At 49.5% G+C, this 20,225-nt stretch overlaps 1 protein-coding gene across 1 annotated transcript; it reads left to right on the forward strand.

The window, feature by feature from the left end:
• Nucleotides 1-1,844: 1,844 nt before the first annotated feature.
• LOC137309866 (nuclear factor NF-kappa-B p100 subunit-like) lies at nucleotides 1,845-18,782 on the forward strand. Its single transcript, XM_067977881.1, has 5 exons — nucleotides 1,845-1,961; nucleotides 3,136-3,208; nucleotides 10,910-11,082; nucleotides 14,869-14,980; nucleotides 16,187-18,782. The coding sequence occupies exons 3-5, from the start codon at nucleotides 10,990-10,992 to the stop codon at nucleotides 16,291-16,293; spliced, it is 312 nt and encodes a 103-aa protein (XP_067833982.1). The 5' UTR covers nucleotides 1,845-1,961; nucleotides 3,136-3,208; nucleotides 10,910-10,989; the 3' UTR covers nucleotides 16,294-18,782.
• The last annotated feature ends 1,443 nt before the right edge of the window (nucleotides 18,783-20,225 follow it).

Genomic DNA, 20,225 nt, shown 5'->3' on the forward strand with positions numbered 1-20,225 from the left:
AACTGTACACACGGCTTCAACTGCGGCCTAAAACTGTACACACGGCTTCAACTGCGGCCTAAAACTGTACACGTGGCTTCAACTGTGGCCTAAAACTGTACACGTGGCTTCAACTGTGGCCTAAAACTGTACACGTGGCTTCAACTGTGGCCTAAAACTGTACACACGGCTTCAACTGCGGCCTAAAACTGTACACATGGCTTCAACTGTGGCCTAAAACTGTACACATGGCTTCAACTGGCCTAAAACTGTACACATGGCTTCAACTGTGGCCTAAAACTGTACACATGGCTTCAACTGGCCTAAAACTGTACACATGGCTTCAACTGTGGCCTAAAACTGTACACACGGCTTCAACTGGCCTAAAACTGTACACACTGCTTCAACTGCGGCCTGATCTTTTACAAATTCATCATTTTCTCAGTATTCTTGTACTTTATGCCCCAGTTTCTAAAACTCAAAATGCTGTTGGTCTTTTTATGTCTTTGTATCGGCCTGCACTCCTCCTTTCAGGGAATGAGTTACTTAACCCCAGGCCTCTGCTCACTCGACATCATGAGTTTCCTATTCCTTGTTTTTCCTCCCACTTCTCCACATTAAATCGTACCTCCCACCTGTCTGCCCGTTCCCCATCCTGTGTCTTCCTGAAATTTTTTACAATCCTCTCACTGTTGGCCAAACCTCCTCCTTTTGTCATGAGCAAATTTCAAGATTGTGTCCCCTTATTCCCAAGTCCAAACCATCCAGTGCAAAGAGAACAAAAGTGGGCCCAGCACTGACCCCTGAGGTACACCGTTTCCAACCCCATCTCCAATCCAACAACACACATTAACTCCAACCCTTTCTTTCTGTCCATCAGCCAACTTTCTATCCTCACTGCCACAATTCCTTTTGTACCATATAGCTGAATCTTTGTGCCAAGCCTCCTATGAGACACTTCATCAAACACCCCCTGAAAGCCCATATACTCTGCATCTACTATATCCTCTGAATCGGTCACTACTTCTCAAACACAACTTGCCTTTAACAACTCTCTGCTCGACAGTGAGCTGAATATTAACCATGGAGCCGCTCTGAGCCTGATCCTGCCCTGATCTGTGACGCCCACACTTCTAGCAGGGCCCTGTAACAGTGACAGGAGTAGGACCCATGGACACTAAGCTCAGTGATAGCCCAACTGTGCACCTAGCTCAGACTGGGGATTGAAGCTGGGAGCCTCCTGCTCTCTGTAGCACAGCCTCTCACTGGATCCGTTCACTGCACCATCGCGGGGGGCCGAGTTCTGAATCATTTGCTGGCTCAGTGCGGAAGTGCATGACTTGGGCTGGTACTGAATAATACAGACCCAGGCTGAGACTGTGGCCTGTGGGGAGTGGCTGATCCTGGCTGGGGTGTTAGAGTTTGCACTGCTGGGCTTGGAATGGGAGAGAAATAAGTCAGGGTTCCTGCTCCTGATCCCTGCAGCGACTGATGGAGAAATAATGGACATCAGGTGATATGAGGATGAGGGGCGGCTGATGTGTCCCCCGACCCCCCCTCCCCACCCCGGCACCCATCTACCCGTCTTCCTCCCTCCCCCCCGGCACCCATCTACCCGTCTTCCTCCCTCCCCCCCGGCACCCGTCTACCCCTCTTCCTCCCTCCCCCCGGCATCCATCGTCGTCTCTCTTTCTCCACCCCCACCCCCCCCCCCCCCCGGGTCAAGTAACTGGTTGGTGCCACTGTCCACTGTCAGGCTGGCCAATCTGTGGGAGGTGCAGAGTACATTTGTGACTGGGAATTGTATTTGACCTCTAATCCCCTTTCTTCTTTCTTCCCCCCCCACCCTGTCGCCACCAACACCAGGAGCTGATCCAAATGCAGAAAACTACGAGCCCATACTCGACTCTGACGAGGAAAATGAGTTGGATCCTGGGGTCTGCCGTGGGCACACACCCCTCGACATCGCTGGCAGCCAGAAGGTATGTGGGCAACCCGAGGAGGAAGCAGAGTGTTTAATCATCTTCACACCCCAATTAGATCACCCCATAATCTTCTATACTCGAGGGAATACAGGCCTAGTGTATTCCAACCTGTCCTTATAATTTAACCCTCTAAGCCCTGGTATCATTCTGGAGAATCTGCACTGTACCCTCTCCAAGGCCAATATATCCTTCCTGAGGTGCGGTGCCCAGAGCTGAACGCAGTATCTCCAGATGGGGTCTAACCAGAGCTCTGTACAGCTGGAACGTAACTTCCAAAAGGCCAACATTCCATTAGCCTTTTAAATTATTGTTTGTACCTGTCCACTAGTTTATAGTGGTTTATGTACTTGGACCCCTAAATCTCTCTCCTCCTCCACAGTTTCTAGTTTCTCACCATTTAGAAAATACTCTGATCTTTCTTAGGTCCAGAGTGGATGACCTCACACTTCCCCACATTGAACTCCATCTGCCACCGTTTTGCCCACTCACTTAATCTTTCAATGTCCCTTTGTAACTTTCTTCTCCATCTTCACTATTTGTCTGATCAAAGTTTATAAGATATTAAGGGGAACAGATAGGGTGGATAGAGAGAAACTATTTCCACTGGTTGGGGATTCTAGGAGTAGGGGGCACAGTCTAAAAATTAGAGCCAGACCTTTCAGGAGCGAGATTAGAAAACATTTCTACACACAAACGGTGGTAGAAGTTTGGAACTCTCTTCTGCAAACGGCAATTGATACTAGCTCAATTGCCAAATTTAAATCTGAGATAGATAGCTTTTTGGCAACCAAAGGTATTAAGGGATATGGGCCAAAGGCAGGTATATGGAGTTAGATCACAGATCAGCCATGATCTTATCAAATGGCAGAGCAGGCACGAGGGGCTGAATGGCCTACTCCTGTTCCTATGTTCCTATTTACTGTTCCTCCTAACTTAGTGTCATCAGCAAACTTAGATATATTCTCCTTTTAAAAACTGGCCATGATTTGTTGATTGGTAATCAAACGCCAAGATGGCTGGTGTGGGAAATGAAAAGCTGCATGAGCTTTGTATTTTTGTACAGTAAAATCTCAATTCAGTTTGAATTGAATGGGCCTTTTTTTGTTGGTGTAAATGTTCCCATTGATCCCTTGTATTGAAACTGATCGATTTTCTCTCACATTCCGTTCAGGTTCACGATATTTTATTGGGAGAATCTTGGAAAAGGAAGGAACAGGATCAATTGTCGACTGAAGTTCCACAAGGTACCTGCATGCACTCAGCCTCCACCCTGGGCCTGGGAACTCTGGGCTCAGTGAGTAGATGTGTCTCCCACTCTGAGCCGAGCAGATGAGGGACTTTTCTGCACAGCTGCCCGTGGTTTTGATTTTTTTTTATTAAGTGCCCCACGTCCCATCCAATGGGACCTGAGCCACTGGGCTCGGGGGCCCTGTGCTATTGGTCCTTTGCTTCTTTCTGTCGAACAAGCAGGGTTGTTGTTCAGAATTTGGTCTCCATTCCAAGGCACACATTTCAATCCCGCCCATCAGCTCAGCTGCCGGATGTGAGTGGGTTTTCTGGTTTGTGGCCTTGACAATACACTGTGCCAGCCTGGTTAAAAAGCAAAGGAGTTTGCATCGACATAGAGCCTTTCATCTACTTGAGATAGACTGGAATAAATCTAATGCATGCGGTCAAAGTGGAGAAGACTCCCTAAATCAGTCTGTTTCTAGTCCAACAAGGAAAGAAGCATTGCTTGATTTAGTTCTGGGAAATGAAGTGAGGTGAATGACATAGAATTTATAGCACAGAAACAGGCCATTCGGCCCAACAGGTCTATGCTGGTGTTTATGCTCCTCACAAACCTCCTCCTATCCCTCTTCATCTCACCCTATCAGCATATCCTTCTATTCCTTTCTGCCTCATGTGTTTATCCAGCTTCCCCTTAAATGCATCTATGCTAGTCGCCTCAACCACTCCTTGTGATAGCAAATTCCACATTCTCACCACTCTCTGGGTGAAGAAGTTTCTCCTAAATTCCCCAGTGGATTTATTAGTGACTATCTTATATTTATGGCCCCTAGTTGTGGTCTCCCCCACAAGTGGAAACATCTTCTCTACGTCTACCCTATCAAACCCTTTCATAATCTTAAAGACCTCGATCAGGTCACCCCTCAGTCTCCTCTTTTCTAGAGAAAAGAGTCCCAGCCTGTTCAGCCTTTCCTGATAAATATATCCTCTCAGTTCTGCTATCATCCTAATAAATCTTTTTTGCACCTTCTCCTCGGAGACCAGAACTGTTCACAGTGCTCCAAGTGTGGTCTAACTAAGGTTCTAACTTTATTCACTTGATTGAGTTCCTTGATGAGGTAACGGAGAGAGCTGATGGGGTCAGTGCGGTTGATGTGTATATGGACTTCCAAAAGACGTTTGATAAAATACCACATAATAGACTTATTAGCAAAATTAAAGCCCGTGAGATTAAAGGGACAGTGGCAGCGTGGATAAAAATTGGCTAAGGGACAGAAAGCAGAGAGTAGTGGTGAACGGTTGTTTTTCAGACTGGAGGGAAGTATACAGTGGTGTTCCCCAGGGGTCAGTATTAGGACCACTGCACTTTTTGATATATATTAATGACCTGGACTTGGGTATAGAGGGTATAATTTCAAAGTTTGCAGATCACACAAAACTTGGAAATGTAGTAAACAATGTGGAGGATAGTAACAGACTCCAGGAGGACATAGACAGACTGGTAAAATGGGAGACACATGGCAGATGAAATTTAACACAGGGAAGTGTGAAGTGATACATTTTGGTAGGAAGAATGAGGAGAGGCAATATAAACTAAATGGTACAATTTTAAAGCGGGTGCAGGAACAGAGAGACCTGGGGGTGTATGTACACAAATCTTTGAAGGTGGCAGGACAAGTTGAGAAGGCTGTTAAAAAGGGCATATGAGATCCTGGACTTATTAACAGAGGCATAGGGTACAAAAGCAAGGAGTTATGTTAAACCTTTATAAAACACTGGTTAGGTCCCAGCTGGAGTATTGTGTCCAATTCTGGGCACCACACTTTAGGAAGGATGTCAAGGCCTTTTAGAGGGTGCAGAGGAGATTTACTAGAATGGTTCCAGGGATGAGGGACTTCAATTATGTGGAGAGACTGAAGAAGCCGGGATTATTCTCCTTAGAACAGAGAAGGTTAAGGGGAGATTTGATAGAGGTGTTCAAAATTAAGAGGGGTTTTGATCGAGTAAATAGAGAGAAGCTGTTTCCACTGGCAAGAGGGTCAGTAACCAGAGGACACAGATTTAAGGTAATTGGCAAAAGAACCAGACGTGAGATGAAGAAAAAAAATTTACTCAGCGAGTTGTTCTGATCTGGAATACACTGCCTGAAAGGGTGGTGGAAGCAGATTCAATAATAACTTTCAAAAGGGAATTGGATAAATACTTGAAGGGGAAAAATTTGCCGGACTATGGGGAAAGAGTAGAGGAGTGGGACTAATTGGATAGCTCTTTGAAAGAGCCGGCACAGGTACGATGGGCCAAATGGCCTCCTCCTGAGCTGTAAGATTCTTTTACTCTATAAGGGTGCAGGACTGGAAATACGCAAAGGTTGAGATAATTCTGCCCAAATTAACTGGGCAGAAAAGTTAGCAAACAAGTCGATGGATCAGAAATCTTCAATGTAAGATGGAGAGAGTACAAAATTAATATATTCCTTTTAAGGTGTAAAGAGAGTGCATCAAAGAATGGAGTTTTCTGTGGATAACTGGAAAGATTAAAACTAAACTGAAACATTAAAGGGAGGGTATTATAATGTTGGGGCTGACACTGTTGCTAGATTCTCTCAGGTCCAGCAGTACTGCTCCCTCCTGTAAACAGTCCCCGTGTGTTGTGTTCACAAGTGCGCAGGCACTGCCAGTATCGTGTAACCTGGGAATGTAATGGCGGGAACCCTTTCTGATCTGAACCTCTCCAATCTTTTGAATTGAACACTGGGAGGATACAAATCGTTCAGCTGCTTCATTACACGGACAGCAAGTGAAGTTAGAGTAACAGTCACAGCAAATTCCACTTCATTAACTCAATCTCACTTCTCTCCCCAATAAATGGGGAAAATATATAATAAACTGTGTGCCTTTTCCCTTTCACAGCTGCCTGACTTGTTCTCAGACAACTAACTGCAAAAACTGGGCTCCTGCATCTTAGCTTCCAGCCCTGGGCCTGAGACCTGCCCCTCTAGTCCCCTAGGGGGCCCTTCCCAGCCAGGGGGAGGGCTGTGACGCTAACTTCCAGCATGCAGTGATTCGTCAGTAGGCCCCTCCCATTCCCCCCATTAGGGTGCGGGTTTAGGCAGTGGGGCCATTCTGACTCGATGGGCCTGGGATGAGATCGTTGACCAGTTTGGACTAGACTGTGGACTGTGACAGTCCACAAACCAGCTCGTCTGGCTTCAGTACAGACTTTCAGAGTCCGCAGCCTGTGGCATTTTCTTTAAACCTGCATAAATTCCCTTTGTTATAAAAGACAACATTTAAGTATAACCCAATCCCAAATCCTTTCCATGAAGGAAAAAAATTATCGAAGTTCCCAAAACGTGGTGTCTCCCTCCCCCGCGGAAGGTCCCTCGCTTGTGAGCCCTGTGACTCACTCGGAAAGATCTTGCGTCCCAGGACCCAGGGGTGCAGGAGCTGCGTTGGAAACATGCCCCTGTGCCTGGGGCTTTGACCCCTGTGCCTGGGGCTTTGACCCCTGTGCCTGGGGCTTTGACCCCTGTGCCTGGGGTTTGACCCTTGTGCCAACTGTAGTTCCACATACTATGGGTACTCCTGCCCCATCTGACAAGCCCCTCATTGCCTGTGTGACCCCTGTGCACCGATTACCATGCGCCCCAGCTTTGTCTGGGAGTAGTCGCCGGGTTCTGCCACAGGCAACGTTTGCCTGTCCATCTGCCACCTAGAGGTAGTAGCTACTCCCAATGAATGGCCTCCCCCAAACCTGGCGTGATACCATGTGACCTGCCCTGCCCCTCACGAGTAGGTAAGAGACATCGAGCTATTTCATCCTGCCTGAGGTGTGGTGCGGACTTGCTTCCCAAACACAGTGTCCCCGTGTGATTGAATGCCCCCAGGATACGGTTTCTTTAAGGTCAGTTTGTGAGCCAAGGGTCAGCTGCCTGCCATTCCCTGAGCCCTTGCTAGCGGCTGTCCAGCTGCACCCCCTCCGGTCCTCCTCACTTTGGACTAACCATGCCTCCCTGGACAGTATATCCCTGGAATGACTCGGCGTGCTGCCCGCCAGCGTTGCTCTGAGCTCACCCAGCGAGCCCTCCTCCTGAACCGTCTTCACCCCCTGAGTTGCTTCAGGTGAGAGGAGCTTCAGACCTCTCAAAATTCGGTCAGCACCTTTTGTCTGAACTGCCAATACGTCTGGCCCTGTAATTCGTTTCCCTGATCTCCTCTCTCCTTCTCTCAGGTCCCCTTAATCTCGACATCACTCCCTGTCAAAGCTTTGAATGCCATAAATGAACAAGCTCGCACTGTGTAACCAAAATTATCCGGCCAGACTCTGGCCACGGATGCTGCCCTGGTCATCCACATTCCTCAAACATGGGCAACTTTGCCCTTTACATAATGGGTGGTCCTAGACCAGGCCGTCGTGTACTAGTGTGAAAGAGCAGTCGGGGTCTCCTAACCCCCTTCATGCCTCTCATTCACCGTGACCAGGTGAAGACAAGGTGTCAAGCTATCGACATCAGCAGTCACCACATGACCAACCCTCTCACATCTAACCAGCTCACACTGCCGCCTGATTTACATCACAGGATTTCTACGAGACCAGCGGTGAGTCGTGTGTGATCTACCTCACCACATTTGAAACACCTGATCTCATTAACTGTCAGATCTCTGACTTTCCTCCCTCTGGCCTCGCCCGGGACAAACTGCTGGCTTGCTGAGCAGTTGCTCTGAGGGATCTGATCTCTCTCCCACCTCTGCAAAGGCTTATCTGTACCTGCAGGATCTTGCTAAAAATGCTACTATTGAGTTAGACTCTGCTCTCCAGAGGTTAAATTCACAGGGCAGCAGGGCTGGACGATACAGATGGACATTCAGATGGGGTGTCTGAACCAGGGTGTTTCAGACAGTGGAAGTTACTTTGGACATTTCAGTGATTGGTCTCACCTATTCTGCACGAGTTCAATGGGAGTAGATGCCGGGGTCGTCTGGTGAGGCTCCTGAGGTCAGGAAGGACAGGGTCAGTCAGGGTAGGTCTGGGCCTGAGCTGGGAATTAGGATATAGCAGGTCGGGATTCCCAGCTAGAAGTTCACGTGACAAGAAATAAAACTGTCCGCTATTGAGGAAAGGGTAGTGTGTTGTGTTCCTGTTTTGTGGTGTTATGGGAAGTGTTGTAGGAGAAGTTTTAAAAAGTCTGGAATTGCACCTTTGGTTGAGTCGCATATACTCTGGAATATTATTGAGCTCATTGTTCAATACTTAATACCCTGGGCGCAGATCGATAAATCTATCACATAAACACCAACAGCAGTGTTTTAGAAATAGGGGCATTGAGTAGAAAAGTAATGAATTTATATCAGGCCATGGTTAGAGTACTGTGTGCCGATTAGGGCATCCCATTATAGAAAGGATACCTGCATGGATGGGAACCTGTAGTTAGAAGGAGAGGCTTTAGAAACTGAGATTATTTCCACTAGAACAGAGATGATTTAATAGAAGTTTTAAAACTATGAAGTGTTTTGATAGTGAATAGGGAAAGACTATTTCCTCTGGTCAGTGACGAGGGTTTATCAATTTAAAATTGTCACAGAGTGAGGAGAGGGGTTAGGATAAATTTCTTTACACAGAGGGTTGTTGGACCATGGAATGCACTGCCACTGGGAGTGGCTGAGGGAGAGGGACCACTGCATCTTTTAAGGGAAAAGCAGATAAACATTCAAAACAGAGGAAGATACAGGAGAGAGCGGGGCAGTGGGCTTAGTATTCAGTTGCTCGAACAAAGAGCTGACACAGACGCAATGGGCCAAATTCTGTGCTGGAAATTTCTGTGGTTCCTCAAGTGTTTTATACACACATGCATGGTAAGATCCCACTCAACAATCAAAGTGAATGACCGGATAATCTGGTTTTGATGTTCGTTGAGTGAGGTGGTCAGTCACGAAACCGGGAGAACTCCCTGCTCTACTGTGAACAATGCCATGGGATCTTTTGCATCTTCATGAAAAGGTAGACAGGACCTCAGTTTAATGTCTTATTTGACAAACGGGACCTTGGAATTTCCCGCACTCTTAGCACTGCACTTATCGCTAGCCTTGGGTAAGTGCACTGCGACTTGGCCCACAACCTTCTCACTCGGGAAAATGCAACCGCTGATTGAACCTGACAGACTCATTCATAGTGAGCAGTGGAGAGACTGTACCGGCCGTGCACAGTATGATCGGCCTCAGTCAGTGGGACACTTGACGCTCCTCACACCAGCTGTGTGTGAGCTGCCCTTTCACTAGTCGCCTGTCCATTACTGCACATTCTGGTGCAGAGCATTAAGTCATTCGGAGAAATGAGAAATAAAGAGCAGTTTTGACTGGTGCATTTAAGGAATGGCTGTGTACATGTGTGCCGGGGCCCGGTTCGCGTTCACCGGCATGTGCGCGGGGCCCGGTTCGCGTTCACCGGCGTGTGCGCGGGGCCCGGTTCGCGTTCACCGGCGTGTGCGCGGGGCCCGGTTCGCGTTCACCGGCGCGCGCGCGGGGCCCGGTTCGCGTTCACCGGCGCGCGCGCGGGGCCCGGTTCGCGTTCACCGGCGCGCGCGCGGGGCCCGGTTCGCGTTCACCGGCGCGCGCGCGGGGCCCGGTTCGCGTTCACCGGCGCGCGCGCGGGGCCCGGTTCGCGTTCACCGGCGCGCGCGCGGGGCCCGGTTCGCGTTCACCGGCGCGCGCGCGGGGCCCGGTTCGCGTTCACCGGCGCGCGCGCGGGGCCCGGTTCGCGTTCACCGGCGCGCGCGCGGGGCCCGGTTCGCGTTCACCGGCGCGCGCGCGGGGCCCGGTTCGCGTTCACCGGCGCGCGCGCGGGGCCCGGTTCGCGTTCACCGGCGCGCGCGCGGGGCCCGGTTCGCGTTCACCGGCGCGCGCGCGGGGCCCGGTTCGCGTTCACCGGCGCGCGCGCGGGGCCCGGTTCGCGTTCACCGGCGCGCGCGCGGGGCCCGGTTCGCGTTCACCGGCGCGCGCGCGGGGCCCGGTTCGCGTTCACCGGCGCGCGCGCGGGGCCCGGTTCGCGTTCACCGGCGCGCGCGCGGGGCCCGGTTCGCGTTCAGCGGCGCGCGCGCGGGGCCCGGTTCGCGTTCACCGGCGCGCGCGCGGGGCCCGGTTCGCGTTCACCGGCGCGCGCGCGGGGCCCGGTTCGCGTTCACCGGCGCGCGCGCGGGGCCCGGTTCGCGTTCACCGGCGCGCGCGCGGGGCCCGGTTCGCGTTCACCGGCGCGCGCGCGGGGCCCGGTTCGCGTTCACCGGCGCGCGCGCGGGGCCCGGTTCGCGTTCACCGGCGCGCGCGCGGGGCCCGGTTCGCGTTCACCGGCGCGCGCGCGGGGCCCGGTTCGCGTTCACCGGCGCGCGCGCGGGGCCCGGTTCGCGTTCACCGGCGCGCGCGCGGGGCCCGGTTCGCGTTCACCGGCGCGCGCGCGGGGCCCGGTTCGCGTTCACCGGCGCGCGCAGGCCCAGCTTGCTTTTACTTATTGGCAGCCAAGCAGTTTGTGCTCGTGCGATTGGACCAGTTTCGTACCCTGCCCCAGTCCAGTTTTTGATTGGGTAAAACGTTAGCCAATTCCTGCCCCTGAGTAACAACCAATCCCAGTCTGTCCAGTAATAGTCTGGGTAACTTGCCTCCCCATGTGTTTATGGACCCCTGATTATTTAGACTGCAAACTAAAAGCTGGGCCTGTTTTCTTTGCAGGCAGTATTGCATCTTTAGGTTCCGAAGCCCTGGGAGAACTGAATGAAGTGTTAAACCAGGAGGTATCGGGGGAGGACTGGATGAAGCTGGCGGGGAAACTGAATCTTGGCTCCATTACCGAGCTGCTCAAAAGTGCCAAGTCACCAAGCAAGTCACTTTTGGATAATTTTGAGGTATGTTTAGCTGTTTATTTTATTCATTGCTCACTTCTGTTGACCAGGCTGTGACTCCATTGGACACACAAGTTGAAAAAGTTTGATTTGTTTTTAAAAAGTTAATCTCACTTTGATTGCTTTCCCTTCAGTTCTGTAATTGGGTCTTCCAGGGTCTAATGTGACAAAAATGTTTGATAGAAAGTTCCCTAATTGGTCCATTGAGCCTCGCACGAGTGAGAAGGTCCCTAGTTTGATTTCTGGTCCGTGCTAAATACTCAACTGTAGAGGGTGCTACAATTAGCCGCCTCCAGTCCCCTGACTCTCCCATCGAAGCCCATCTCTCCAGTCCCCTGACTCTCCCATCGAAGCCCATCTCTCCAGTCCCCTGACTCTCCCTTTGAAGCCCATCCCTCCAGTATCCTAACTCTCCCATTGAAGCCCGTGGTAGATAGGGGAGTGCCTATGGAAGTTATCTAGATGAACTTCCAGAAGGCATTTGTGATTACTCCATTAATCTTTGAGGTCCTACTTTTTAACTTTCTCCCTAGCTCCTGAAACTCTGACTGCAGGACCTCGACCCTTTTCCTTCCTATGTCATTGGCTCCCACGTGGACCACGACTTCTGGCTGTTCCTCCTTCCCCCCTCAAAATGTTCTGCACCCTCTCAGTGATAGTGAGGGACTAAGAGCTGTAGAGACGCAAAGAGATTATGAGGGTGATTTTAAAACGGGACCAGGAAGGGGGCGGAGGGGTCAAATTGTGATCAGGAAACCCATTAGTACCCCAGATGTCCTTACGATTTTGATGTAAGGACATCTTTTTTTGTCGGTTTCCTGTCCAACTGACTGGCTAGTCTCAGTCGGACGGGAGACCAGCCAGGGAGAGGACATCTTCAGGTAAGTCTTTGTGTGGATGGGGGGGGCTTGGGTGGACATAGGTGGGCATGGGGGTCATGCAGCAGGTGATCAAGAAAGCCAACGGAATGTTGGCTTTTATCGCTAGGGGGATAGAATATAAAAACAAGGAGGTATTGCTGCAGTTATATAAGGTATTGGTGAGACCGCACCTGGAATACTGCATACAGTTTTGGTCTCCATACTTAAGAAAAGACATACTTGCTCTCGAGGCAGTACAAAGAAGGTTCACTCGGTTAATCCCGGGGATGAGGGGGCGGACATATGAGGAGAGGTTGAGTAGATTGGGACTCTACTCATTGGAGTTCAGAAGAATGAGAGGCGATCTTATTGAAACATATAAGATTGTGAAGGGTCTTGATCGGGTGGATGCAGTAAGGATGTTCCCAAGGATGGGTGAAACTAGAACTAGGGGGCATAATCTTAGAATAAGGGGCTGCTCTTTCAAAACTGAGATGAGGAGAAACTTCTTCACTCAGAGGGTGGTAGGTCTGTGGAATTTGCTGCCCCAGGAAGCTGTGGAAGCTACATCATTAGATAAATTTAAAACAGAAATAGACAGTTTCCTAGAAGTAAAGGGAATTAGGGGTTATGGGGAGCGGGCAGGAAATTGGACATGAAGCTGAGTTCGGATCGGTCAATGCCCTGTGGGTGGCGGAGAGGGCCCAGGGTCTATGTGGCCGGGTCCTGCTCCGACTTCTTGTGTTCTTTAGATTTGTGGTTGGGATCAGATCAGCCATGATCTTATTGAATGGCGGAGCAGGCTCGAGGGGCCGATTGGCCTACTCCTGCTCCAATTTCTTATGTTCTTATGAGTCATGGGGGTTGGGATCGGGAGGTCAGTCACGGGAGGGGGGGTCCGGATCGGGGGTCATCGTGAGGGTCTGCGATCATTGAAGGGGGAGGGTCGGGGGTCAGAGAATCAGTGTGGGGTGGGGGGATCGGAGTGGGGGGGATCGCGCGGTCGGTAGTCCGCCATCAGGGGGAGGTCTGCCATCGCATGTCGTGGGTCCGCGATTGTTGGGGGGTCAGTGCAGGTGGGCTTGTTGGGCCTGGGGGAATCACTCCTGCTCCTCCGGGCCCACAAGCTGTGCCTTTCTAGGCACCTACCTGCCGTCTCGGGCCGTCTCGCCTCCTTTCACGAAGCGTCAAACAGAAAGCTCGGGGTTCCCGGCCCCCCGGGGTTGAAATCAGGAAATAGTGAAAAATGGAGGCCTGAAGCCTCCTTGAAAAGTTTTAAGGCCCGACCCGCCTCCTGGGAGCGGGTTGGTCGCTCGTCCCGCCCCGGTGAAAACTGGAAATGGGCGGGTTGGGGGCGGGTCTGAAATGATGGCAATTGTCAATGCCCCCCTGCCCCCAACCCGCCCGTTCTTTAATTTGAACATTGAGCCCCATGTGCCCATGCACACAAATCACTTAAAAACTACTGCACAGGTACGAAAAGTATTTACAAAGGGGTGGAAATGATGTTTCAGTTGTATGGAGCCTTGGTCAGACCCCATCTGGAGATACTGTGTTCAGTTTTGGGCACTGCACCTCAGGAAAGGTAAATTGGAGGGGGTGCTGCGCAGGTTGACCAGAATGATACCAGGTCTTAAAGGGTTAAATTATTAAGACAGCCTTTGGGGTGAGAGTTCCAGGTTACTGCTACCCTTTGTGAGAAAACGTACTTTCTGATTTTGCTCTGTTAAGATTATGCCCCCTTGTTTTTGATTCCCCCACCAGAGAGAGTTCCTCTCTCTCTACCCAACTAAATCCTTTTAACATTTTAAATACATCGATCAGATCACCCCTCAATCTTCTAAACACTAGGAAATACAAACCAAGTTTATGCAACTTGTCCCCCCATACCCCTGCTCTTACCCCAGACCCCGTCTCAGACCTGTGAATTTGTACACTTGAGTATCCAGTGACCGTGTGTTTGCTCACTGAGGGAGCCTGAAATGGTTTTGAACGTGTTAATATAATCATAGCATCATAGAAAGGTTGCAGCACAGATGGAGGCCATTCAGCCCATCGAGCCCGTGCCGGCTCTCTGCAAGAGCAATCCAGTTAGTCCCACTCCCCCGCTCTTTCCCTGTAGCCCTGCAAATTTTTTTCTTCAAGTATTTATCAAATTCCCTCTTGAAATTGAATCTGCTTCCACCATCCCCTCAGGAAGCTCATTCCAGATCATAACTACTCGCTGCGTAAAAAAGTTTTTCCTCATGTCGCCTTTGGTTCTTTTGCCAAACACCTTAAATCTGCGTCCTCTGGTTCTCGACTCTTCTGCCAATGGGAACAGTTTCTCTTTATCTACTCTGTCTTGTCCCTCTATCAACCCCCCTCCCCCCATCTTCTGTGTTCTAAGGAGAACAACCCCAGATTCTTCAGTCTATCCGTGTAACTGAAGTCCCTCATCCCTGGAATCATTCTAGTAAATCTCTTCTGCACCCTCTCTAAGGCTTTCACATCTTTCCTAAAGTGTGGTGCCCAGAACTGGACACAATACTCCAGTTGTGGCTGAACCAGTGTTTTATAAAGATTCAACATAACTTCCTTACTTTTGTACTCTATGCCTCTATTTATAAAGCCCAGGATCCCGTATGCCTTTTTAACCATCTTCTCAACCTGTCCTGCCACCTTCAGCAATTTGTGCCCATATACCCCCAGATCTCTCTGTTCCCGTACCCCTTTAGAATTGTACCATTTAGTTTATATTGCCTCTCCTCGTTCTTCCTACCAAAGTGTATCACTTCGCACTTCTCTCTGCATTAAATTTCATCTGCCATGTGTCCACCCATTCCACCAGTCTGTCTCTGTCCTCTTGAAGTCTATTACTATCCTCCTCACTGTTCACTACACTTCCAAGTTTTGCCAGCCTAGTATTGAAGAGTTTATCCTTCTTCAGATTTCAGGTGGAACGATCGAACAATTAATGAACGCACTACAGTGGCTGGGCTTGGAGGAAGCGGTGAATATTATCCAGAAAACGGAGATCTATAAAACACTTCAGACCTCAGGTATCTATTCTATTGTTGGGGATGATGGAATGAAGGAGCAATGTCTCTGTGCTCGTTAATCTACGGACTCCAAATTGGGTTGAGATTTCCCAAACTTGTCTCACGTAAAACCATAGAGTCAGCACACGTCCCATCAGTCCAGGACCAGAGGGGAGCTCCAGGGACACCTTTAGTAATGTTTCCTGCAGAAGTCCTCATCTCTGATGGTCCAGTGCTTGAACGGCTGCAGTTGCTGTGGTGGAGTTGAGGTACAGATCAGCCATGATCTAATTGAAACAGGCTTTAAGGGGCTGAATGGCCTCCTCCTGTTCCCAGGGAAGGTGTCGATCTGTTGACTGTGGTGTTGGAGGTAGAAGCTGTTCTACTTTGCAGGCCTGAGTCACAGGCAGGCGGTGCACGGTTAACATTTTATTGGCAAAGTAAAAGGTTTCTGACACAACGACGTGACAGCATGTAGAAGGAAAGCGGGGTTTGGGGCTGTATCAGTGGGGAGACTGGGGTGAGGGGTTTGGGGCTGTATCAGTGGGGAGACGGGGGCGAGGGGTTTGGGGCTGTATCAGTGGGGAGACTGGGGCGAGGGGTTTGGGGCTGTATCAGTGGGGAGACTGGGGCGAGGGGTTTGGGGCTGTATCAGTGGGGAGACTGGGGCGAGGGGCTTGGGGTTAAATCGGTGGGGAGACTGGGGCGAGGGGTTTGGGGTTGTATCAGTGGGGAGACTGGGGTGAGGGGTTTGGGGCTGTATCAGTGGGGAGACTGGGGCGAGGGGTTTGGGGTTGTATCAGTGGGGAGACTGGGGTGAGGGGTTTGGGGCTGTATCAGTGGGGAGACTGGGGTGAGGGGGTTGGGGCTGTATCAGTGGGGAGACTGGGGTGAGGGGTTTGGGGCTGTATCAGTGGGGAGACTGGGGCGAGGGGTTTGGGGCTGTATCAGTGGGGAGACTGGGGCGAGGGGTTTGGGGTTGTATCAGTGGGGAGACTGGGGTGAGGGGTTTGGGGCTGTATCAGTGGGGAGACTGGGGTGAGGGGGTTGAGGTTACATCAGTGGGGAGACTGGGGTGAGGGGGTTGGGGCTGTATCAGTGGGGAGACTGGGGTGAGGGGGTTGGGGCTGTATCAGTGGGGACGACCCTTTTGCCCCTCTGTCTGTGACTCCTGATCTGTTGGTACCGCACATAGTGAGATTTAAAGAATGTTTTTTTTTCTTGCAGATGGGAAGCAGTCAGTGGACAGTGCCTATGAGAGTGGGTCACAGCAGGACATCGGCCCAAAGGATAACTTAGCCCCCATGGCCCCGAGTCATGAACAGCGAGTTTAACGAGGAGCAGGATCTGATGTTTATATACAGCGAGAGAATAAAAAGACATGGTCATTCCTACTGACTGTAGTTTGTAACAAGCCGATCGACAGCACCTACCGCCTCTTCAAAAAGAAAATGTTTCTGATTTGCCCATTTAACTCCTGCCCTCTTTGTTTACCAGTGACTGATGATTATTTTGTGGCCTTTGCCATCGCTATTCATCCACATGATGCAGCGTGTTGGGATCCACTGATCATTTCAGCCTCACTCACCAAGGGTCAGCTCCAGTGTTGAGTTCATGTCAGTAGATTTGCTGTGTTCGAAGTGGTGGGGCAGAGAGAGGAGACCTCAGAGTGCAGAAAACAAACAGTTAATGTTTACAGAGCTGTGTTTATGTGGAAGGATTCGACACAGAATGAAACCGAGCTGCCTCTTGGTGTGTTTGTTTGTTGGGAGGGGGCTGGGCTACGGGGACCAATCGCCATGCAAGGTGGGGACTGTAGTGATGGGGAAAATGGGAGTTTGGCCCCTTCCTGGTCATGGGGCAAACTCTCCTCACCCAGCGGTCAGAGTTCAGCTCAACCCCTTCAGCATTATTAATAGGATAATGTGGGAACTTCCCACGGGAAGAGGAAGGGAAACCTGGAGGGACGCTCGCTCAGGGAGGGGGCTGCTCTCTCGCTGGCCCCCCCTCACAGCCGGTTTTTAGAGCAGCACGGCTGGGAGCTGCTGCCTCTATCTTGGCCTCGAGAGTTTTATTACACAAGAAAATGTAAAAAAAAATACTTTAAAAAGCTCCCATTTTGGGAAAGAGTAATCCGGAGTATGTGGAGAGAGGCCCCATCCTGAGCCCAACTCGTCGGAACTACGTACAGGTGATATTTCGGGATATACTGAATCCCTCTTCAGGGTGACTGGATAACTGGCGAGAGGGGGAGTCGCCAGTGGGTTATGTTCAGGTGTTAGTTTCCCTGTCGGTCGGGTCCTGATGTATGATATTTATACCAGTTTTTTGTTTAATTTATGATTTTTGTGATGTAACGAGTGTGAAAATTATAGAAAAATATCACGATAAATTTGCAGCCCATTGAAACAGTGTAAGGGGAGGGAGATTGAGTACTGGTTAGTGGTGTAAGGGGAGGGAGATTGAGTACTGGTTAGTGGTGTAAGGGGAGGGAGATTGAGTACTGGTTAGTGGTGTAAGGGGAGGGAGATTGAGTACTGGTTAGTGGTGTAAGGGGAGGGAGATTGAGTACTGGTTAGTGGTGTAAGGGGAGGGAGATTGAGTACTGGTTAGTGGTGTAAGTAGAACACGGACATTTATGATCAAGTTTTCTAGAAAGACTTCTGGAACCCTCTCGATGGTTTGAACTCACAGAGCTGATCTGTGCTGAGCCGGGACAGTAGGGGGTCCAGTTAGTTCCACCTGGGTTAGGAAGGGAAAATCAGCCACTGTTTCTCCCCTATTTCACTCTCTGTTGATCTCAGCTGGACTCGGTTTGTGTATAGACGTTGGGTGAGCGTGGGATTGGACTAGATTGCCCAATCCTTCATCGTGAGAGAAGCCCCTCGGAGCAGAGAGTCGGGAGAGGGGCAGCACTGGGCGGGTCCTGGGACTCTGAGTGTCAGTGGAATGGATTGGGCCGCGGTGGGTGATGTGCGATTGATATCCTGCAGGTTCATCAGATTACACTGAGGGAGAAAGGTGGGGAGAGATCGAGTACAGAGGAGGCTGAGGGGAGATTTAATTGAGGTGTACAAAATTATGAGGGGCCTAGATAGAGTGGATAGGAAGGACCTATTTCCCTTAGCAGAAAGGTCAATAACCAGGGGGCATAGATTTTAAAGTGATTGGTAGAAGGATTAGAGGGGAGCTGAGGAAAAATGTTTTCACCCAGAGGGTGGTGGGGGTCTGGAACTCACTGCCTGAGAGGGTGGTAGAGGCAGAAACCCTCAACTCATTTAAAAACTACCTGGATGTGCCCCTGAAGTGCCGTAACCTACAGGGCTACGGACCAAGTGCAGGAAAGTGGGATTAGGCTGGGTGGCTCATTTTTGGCCGGTGTGGACACGATGGGCCGAATGGCCTCCTCCTGTGCTGTAAATTTTCCATGATTCTATGAAACTTTGTAGAGTTTTATCTCACCAGATTTACCTGTAGTTTGTCGCTTTCCAGGAATTGTGGGGAACCTGCGATGTCCCCATTGCAGCGTGTGGTGGGACGGTCTGGGTCTCATCCCAGGCTTTTGCGAAGAAAATATATCAAAGTTGAACAGTTGAATAGCAAAATATAGCTTTAAGAATCAATGTATTCATTCTCCGCTGCCTACCATCCCATAGTCCCTGTGTGGGACAGTTTCACAGCAGCTGACAGATTACACTGATGTACTGTACAGATCTGTTTGATGCAGGTTAAGTGCTGTATACATACGCAAGAAGAGAAAGTTTGATACTGTATTTCTGAGGAGTATTAAAATCAATAATAAAATAAAAGCATATAACGTCAATGGATTTTCCCTGCAGCTTTTACTGATTTTGCTGCTGAATTTATTGAACATCAAACTGTACATGCATTACAATATTAAACTGTACACAGTATCATAATGGGTACAGCACAGAAGGAGGCCATTCAGCCCATCATGCCTGTGCCGGCTCTTTTAAAGAGCTATCCAATTAGTCCCAGACCTCTACTCTGTAATTTTTTCCCCTTCAAGTATTTATCCAATTCCCTTTTGAAAGTTATTATTGAATCTGCTTCCACCGCCCTTTCAGGCGGTGCATTCCAGATCATAACAACTCGCTGCGTAAAAAAATGTTTCCTCATGTCGCCTCTGGCTCTTTTGCCGATCACCTTAAATCTGTGTCCTCTGGTTACCGACCCTTCTGCCACTGGAAACAGTTTCTCCTTATTTACTCTGTCAAAACCCTTCATGATTTTGAACACCTCGATTAAATCTCCCCTTAACCTCCTTTGTAATAGTGGTGTGATATCAGAATAAATGCAATTCATTACAATATCAAATTACACGCTGCATTACTAGATCAAACTATACATGATTCATTACAATATTATATATTATTACTGTATGAAAGTTAAAACCCCCCCATTAAAACCACCCTGCTTTTGCTACATGCTTGTTTAATCTCTGCATTTATACATTCTGTCATTTCACCGCTGCTACCAGGAGGCCTATACACAACTCCCACTATAGTCCTTTTCTTAATTCTATTTCTTAATTCTACCCATAAAGTTTCCACTGTCTGCTTACCTCTCGTTATATCGTCTTATCATTGAAGTAATTTCGTCCTTAATCACCTAAGGTTACTCCTCCCCCTTTACCAGTTTCCCCATCCTCCTGTAGACCTTATAACCTGGTATATTCAGTTATAACCTGGTATATTCAGTTATAACCTGGTATATTCAGTTCCCAGTGCTGACCGTCTTGGAGCCGTGTCTGAGGGTACGACACTGTAGCCATTACTAAGTTGAATTTGTGCCTGCAGTTCATTCAATGTGTTCCTTATACTTGGTGCGTTTGTATAAAGAACACTTATTTGGGCCACACACCCTAACCTGTCCTTCTGCTCTAATCTTTTTCTCGCACAATTCTTCTCTCCTAATATAATTTCTTTACATCTTTTAGTTTTCTCTTTACCTGTAGTGGCTAAAACATAATTTTTAAAGCATTTGGACAGTTACATGAGTACCACTAATGTAATACCATTATTCAAGAAGGGGAGTAGGGAAAAACCGGGGAACTACAGGCCAGTGAGCCTAACATCAGTGGTAGGAAAATTATTGGAAAAAATTCTGAAGGACAAAATTAGTCTCCACTTGGAGAAGCAAGGATTAATCAGGGATAGTCAACATGGCTTTGTCAAGGGAAGATCATGTCTGACTAATTTGATTGAATTTTTTGAGGGGGTGATAGGCGTGTGGATGAGGGTAA

This window comes from Heptranchias perlo, unplaced genomic scaffold (genome assembly GCF_035084215.1).
Source record: "Heptranchias perlo isolate sHepPer1 unplaced genomic scaffold, sHepPer1.hap1 HAP1_SCAFFOLD_1854, whole genome shotgun sequence".
Lineage (NCBI taxonomy): Eukaryota > Metazoa > Chordata > Chondrichthyes > Hexanchiformes > Hexanchidae > Heptranchias > Heptranchias perlo.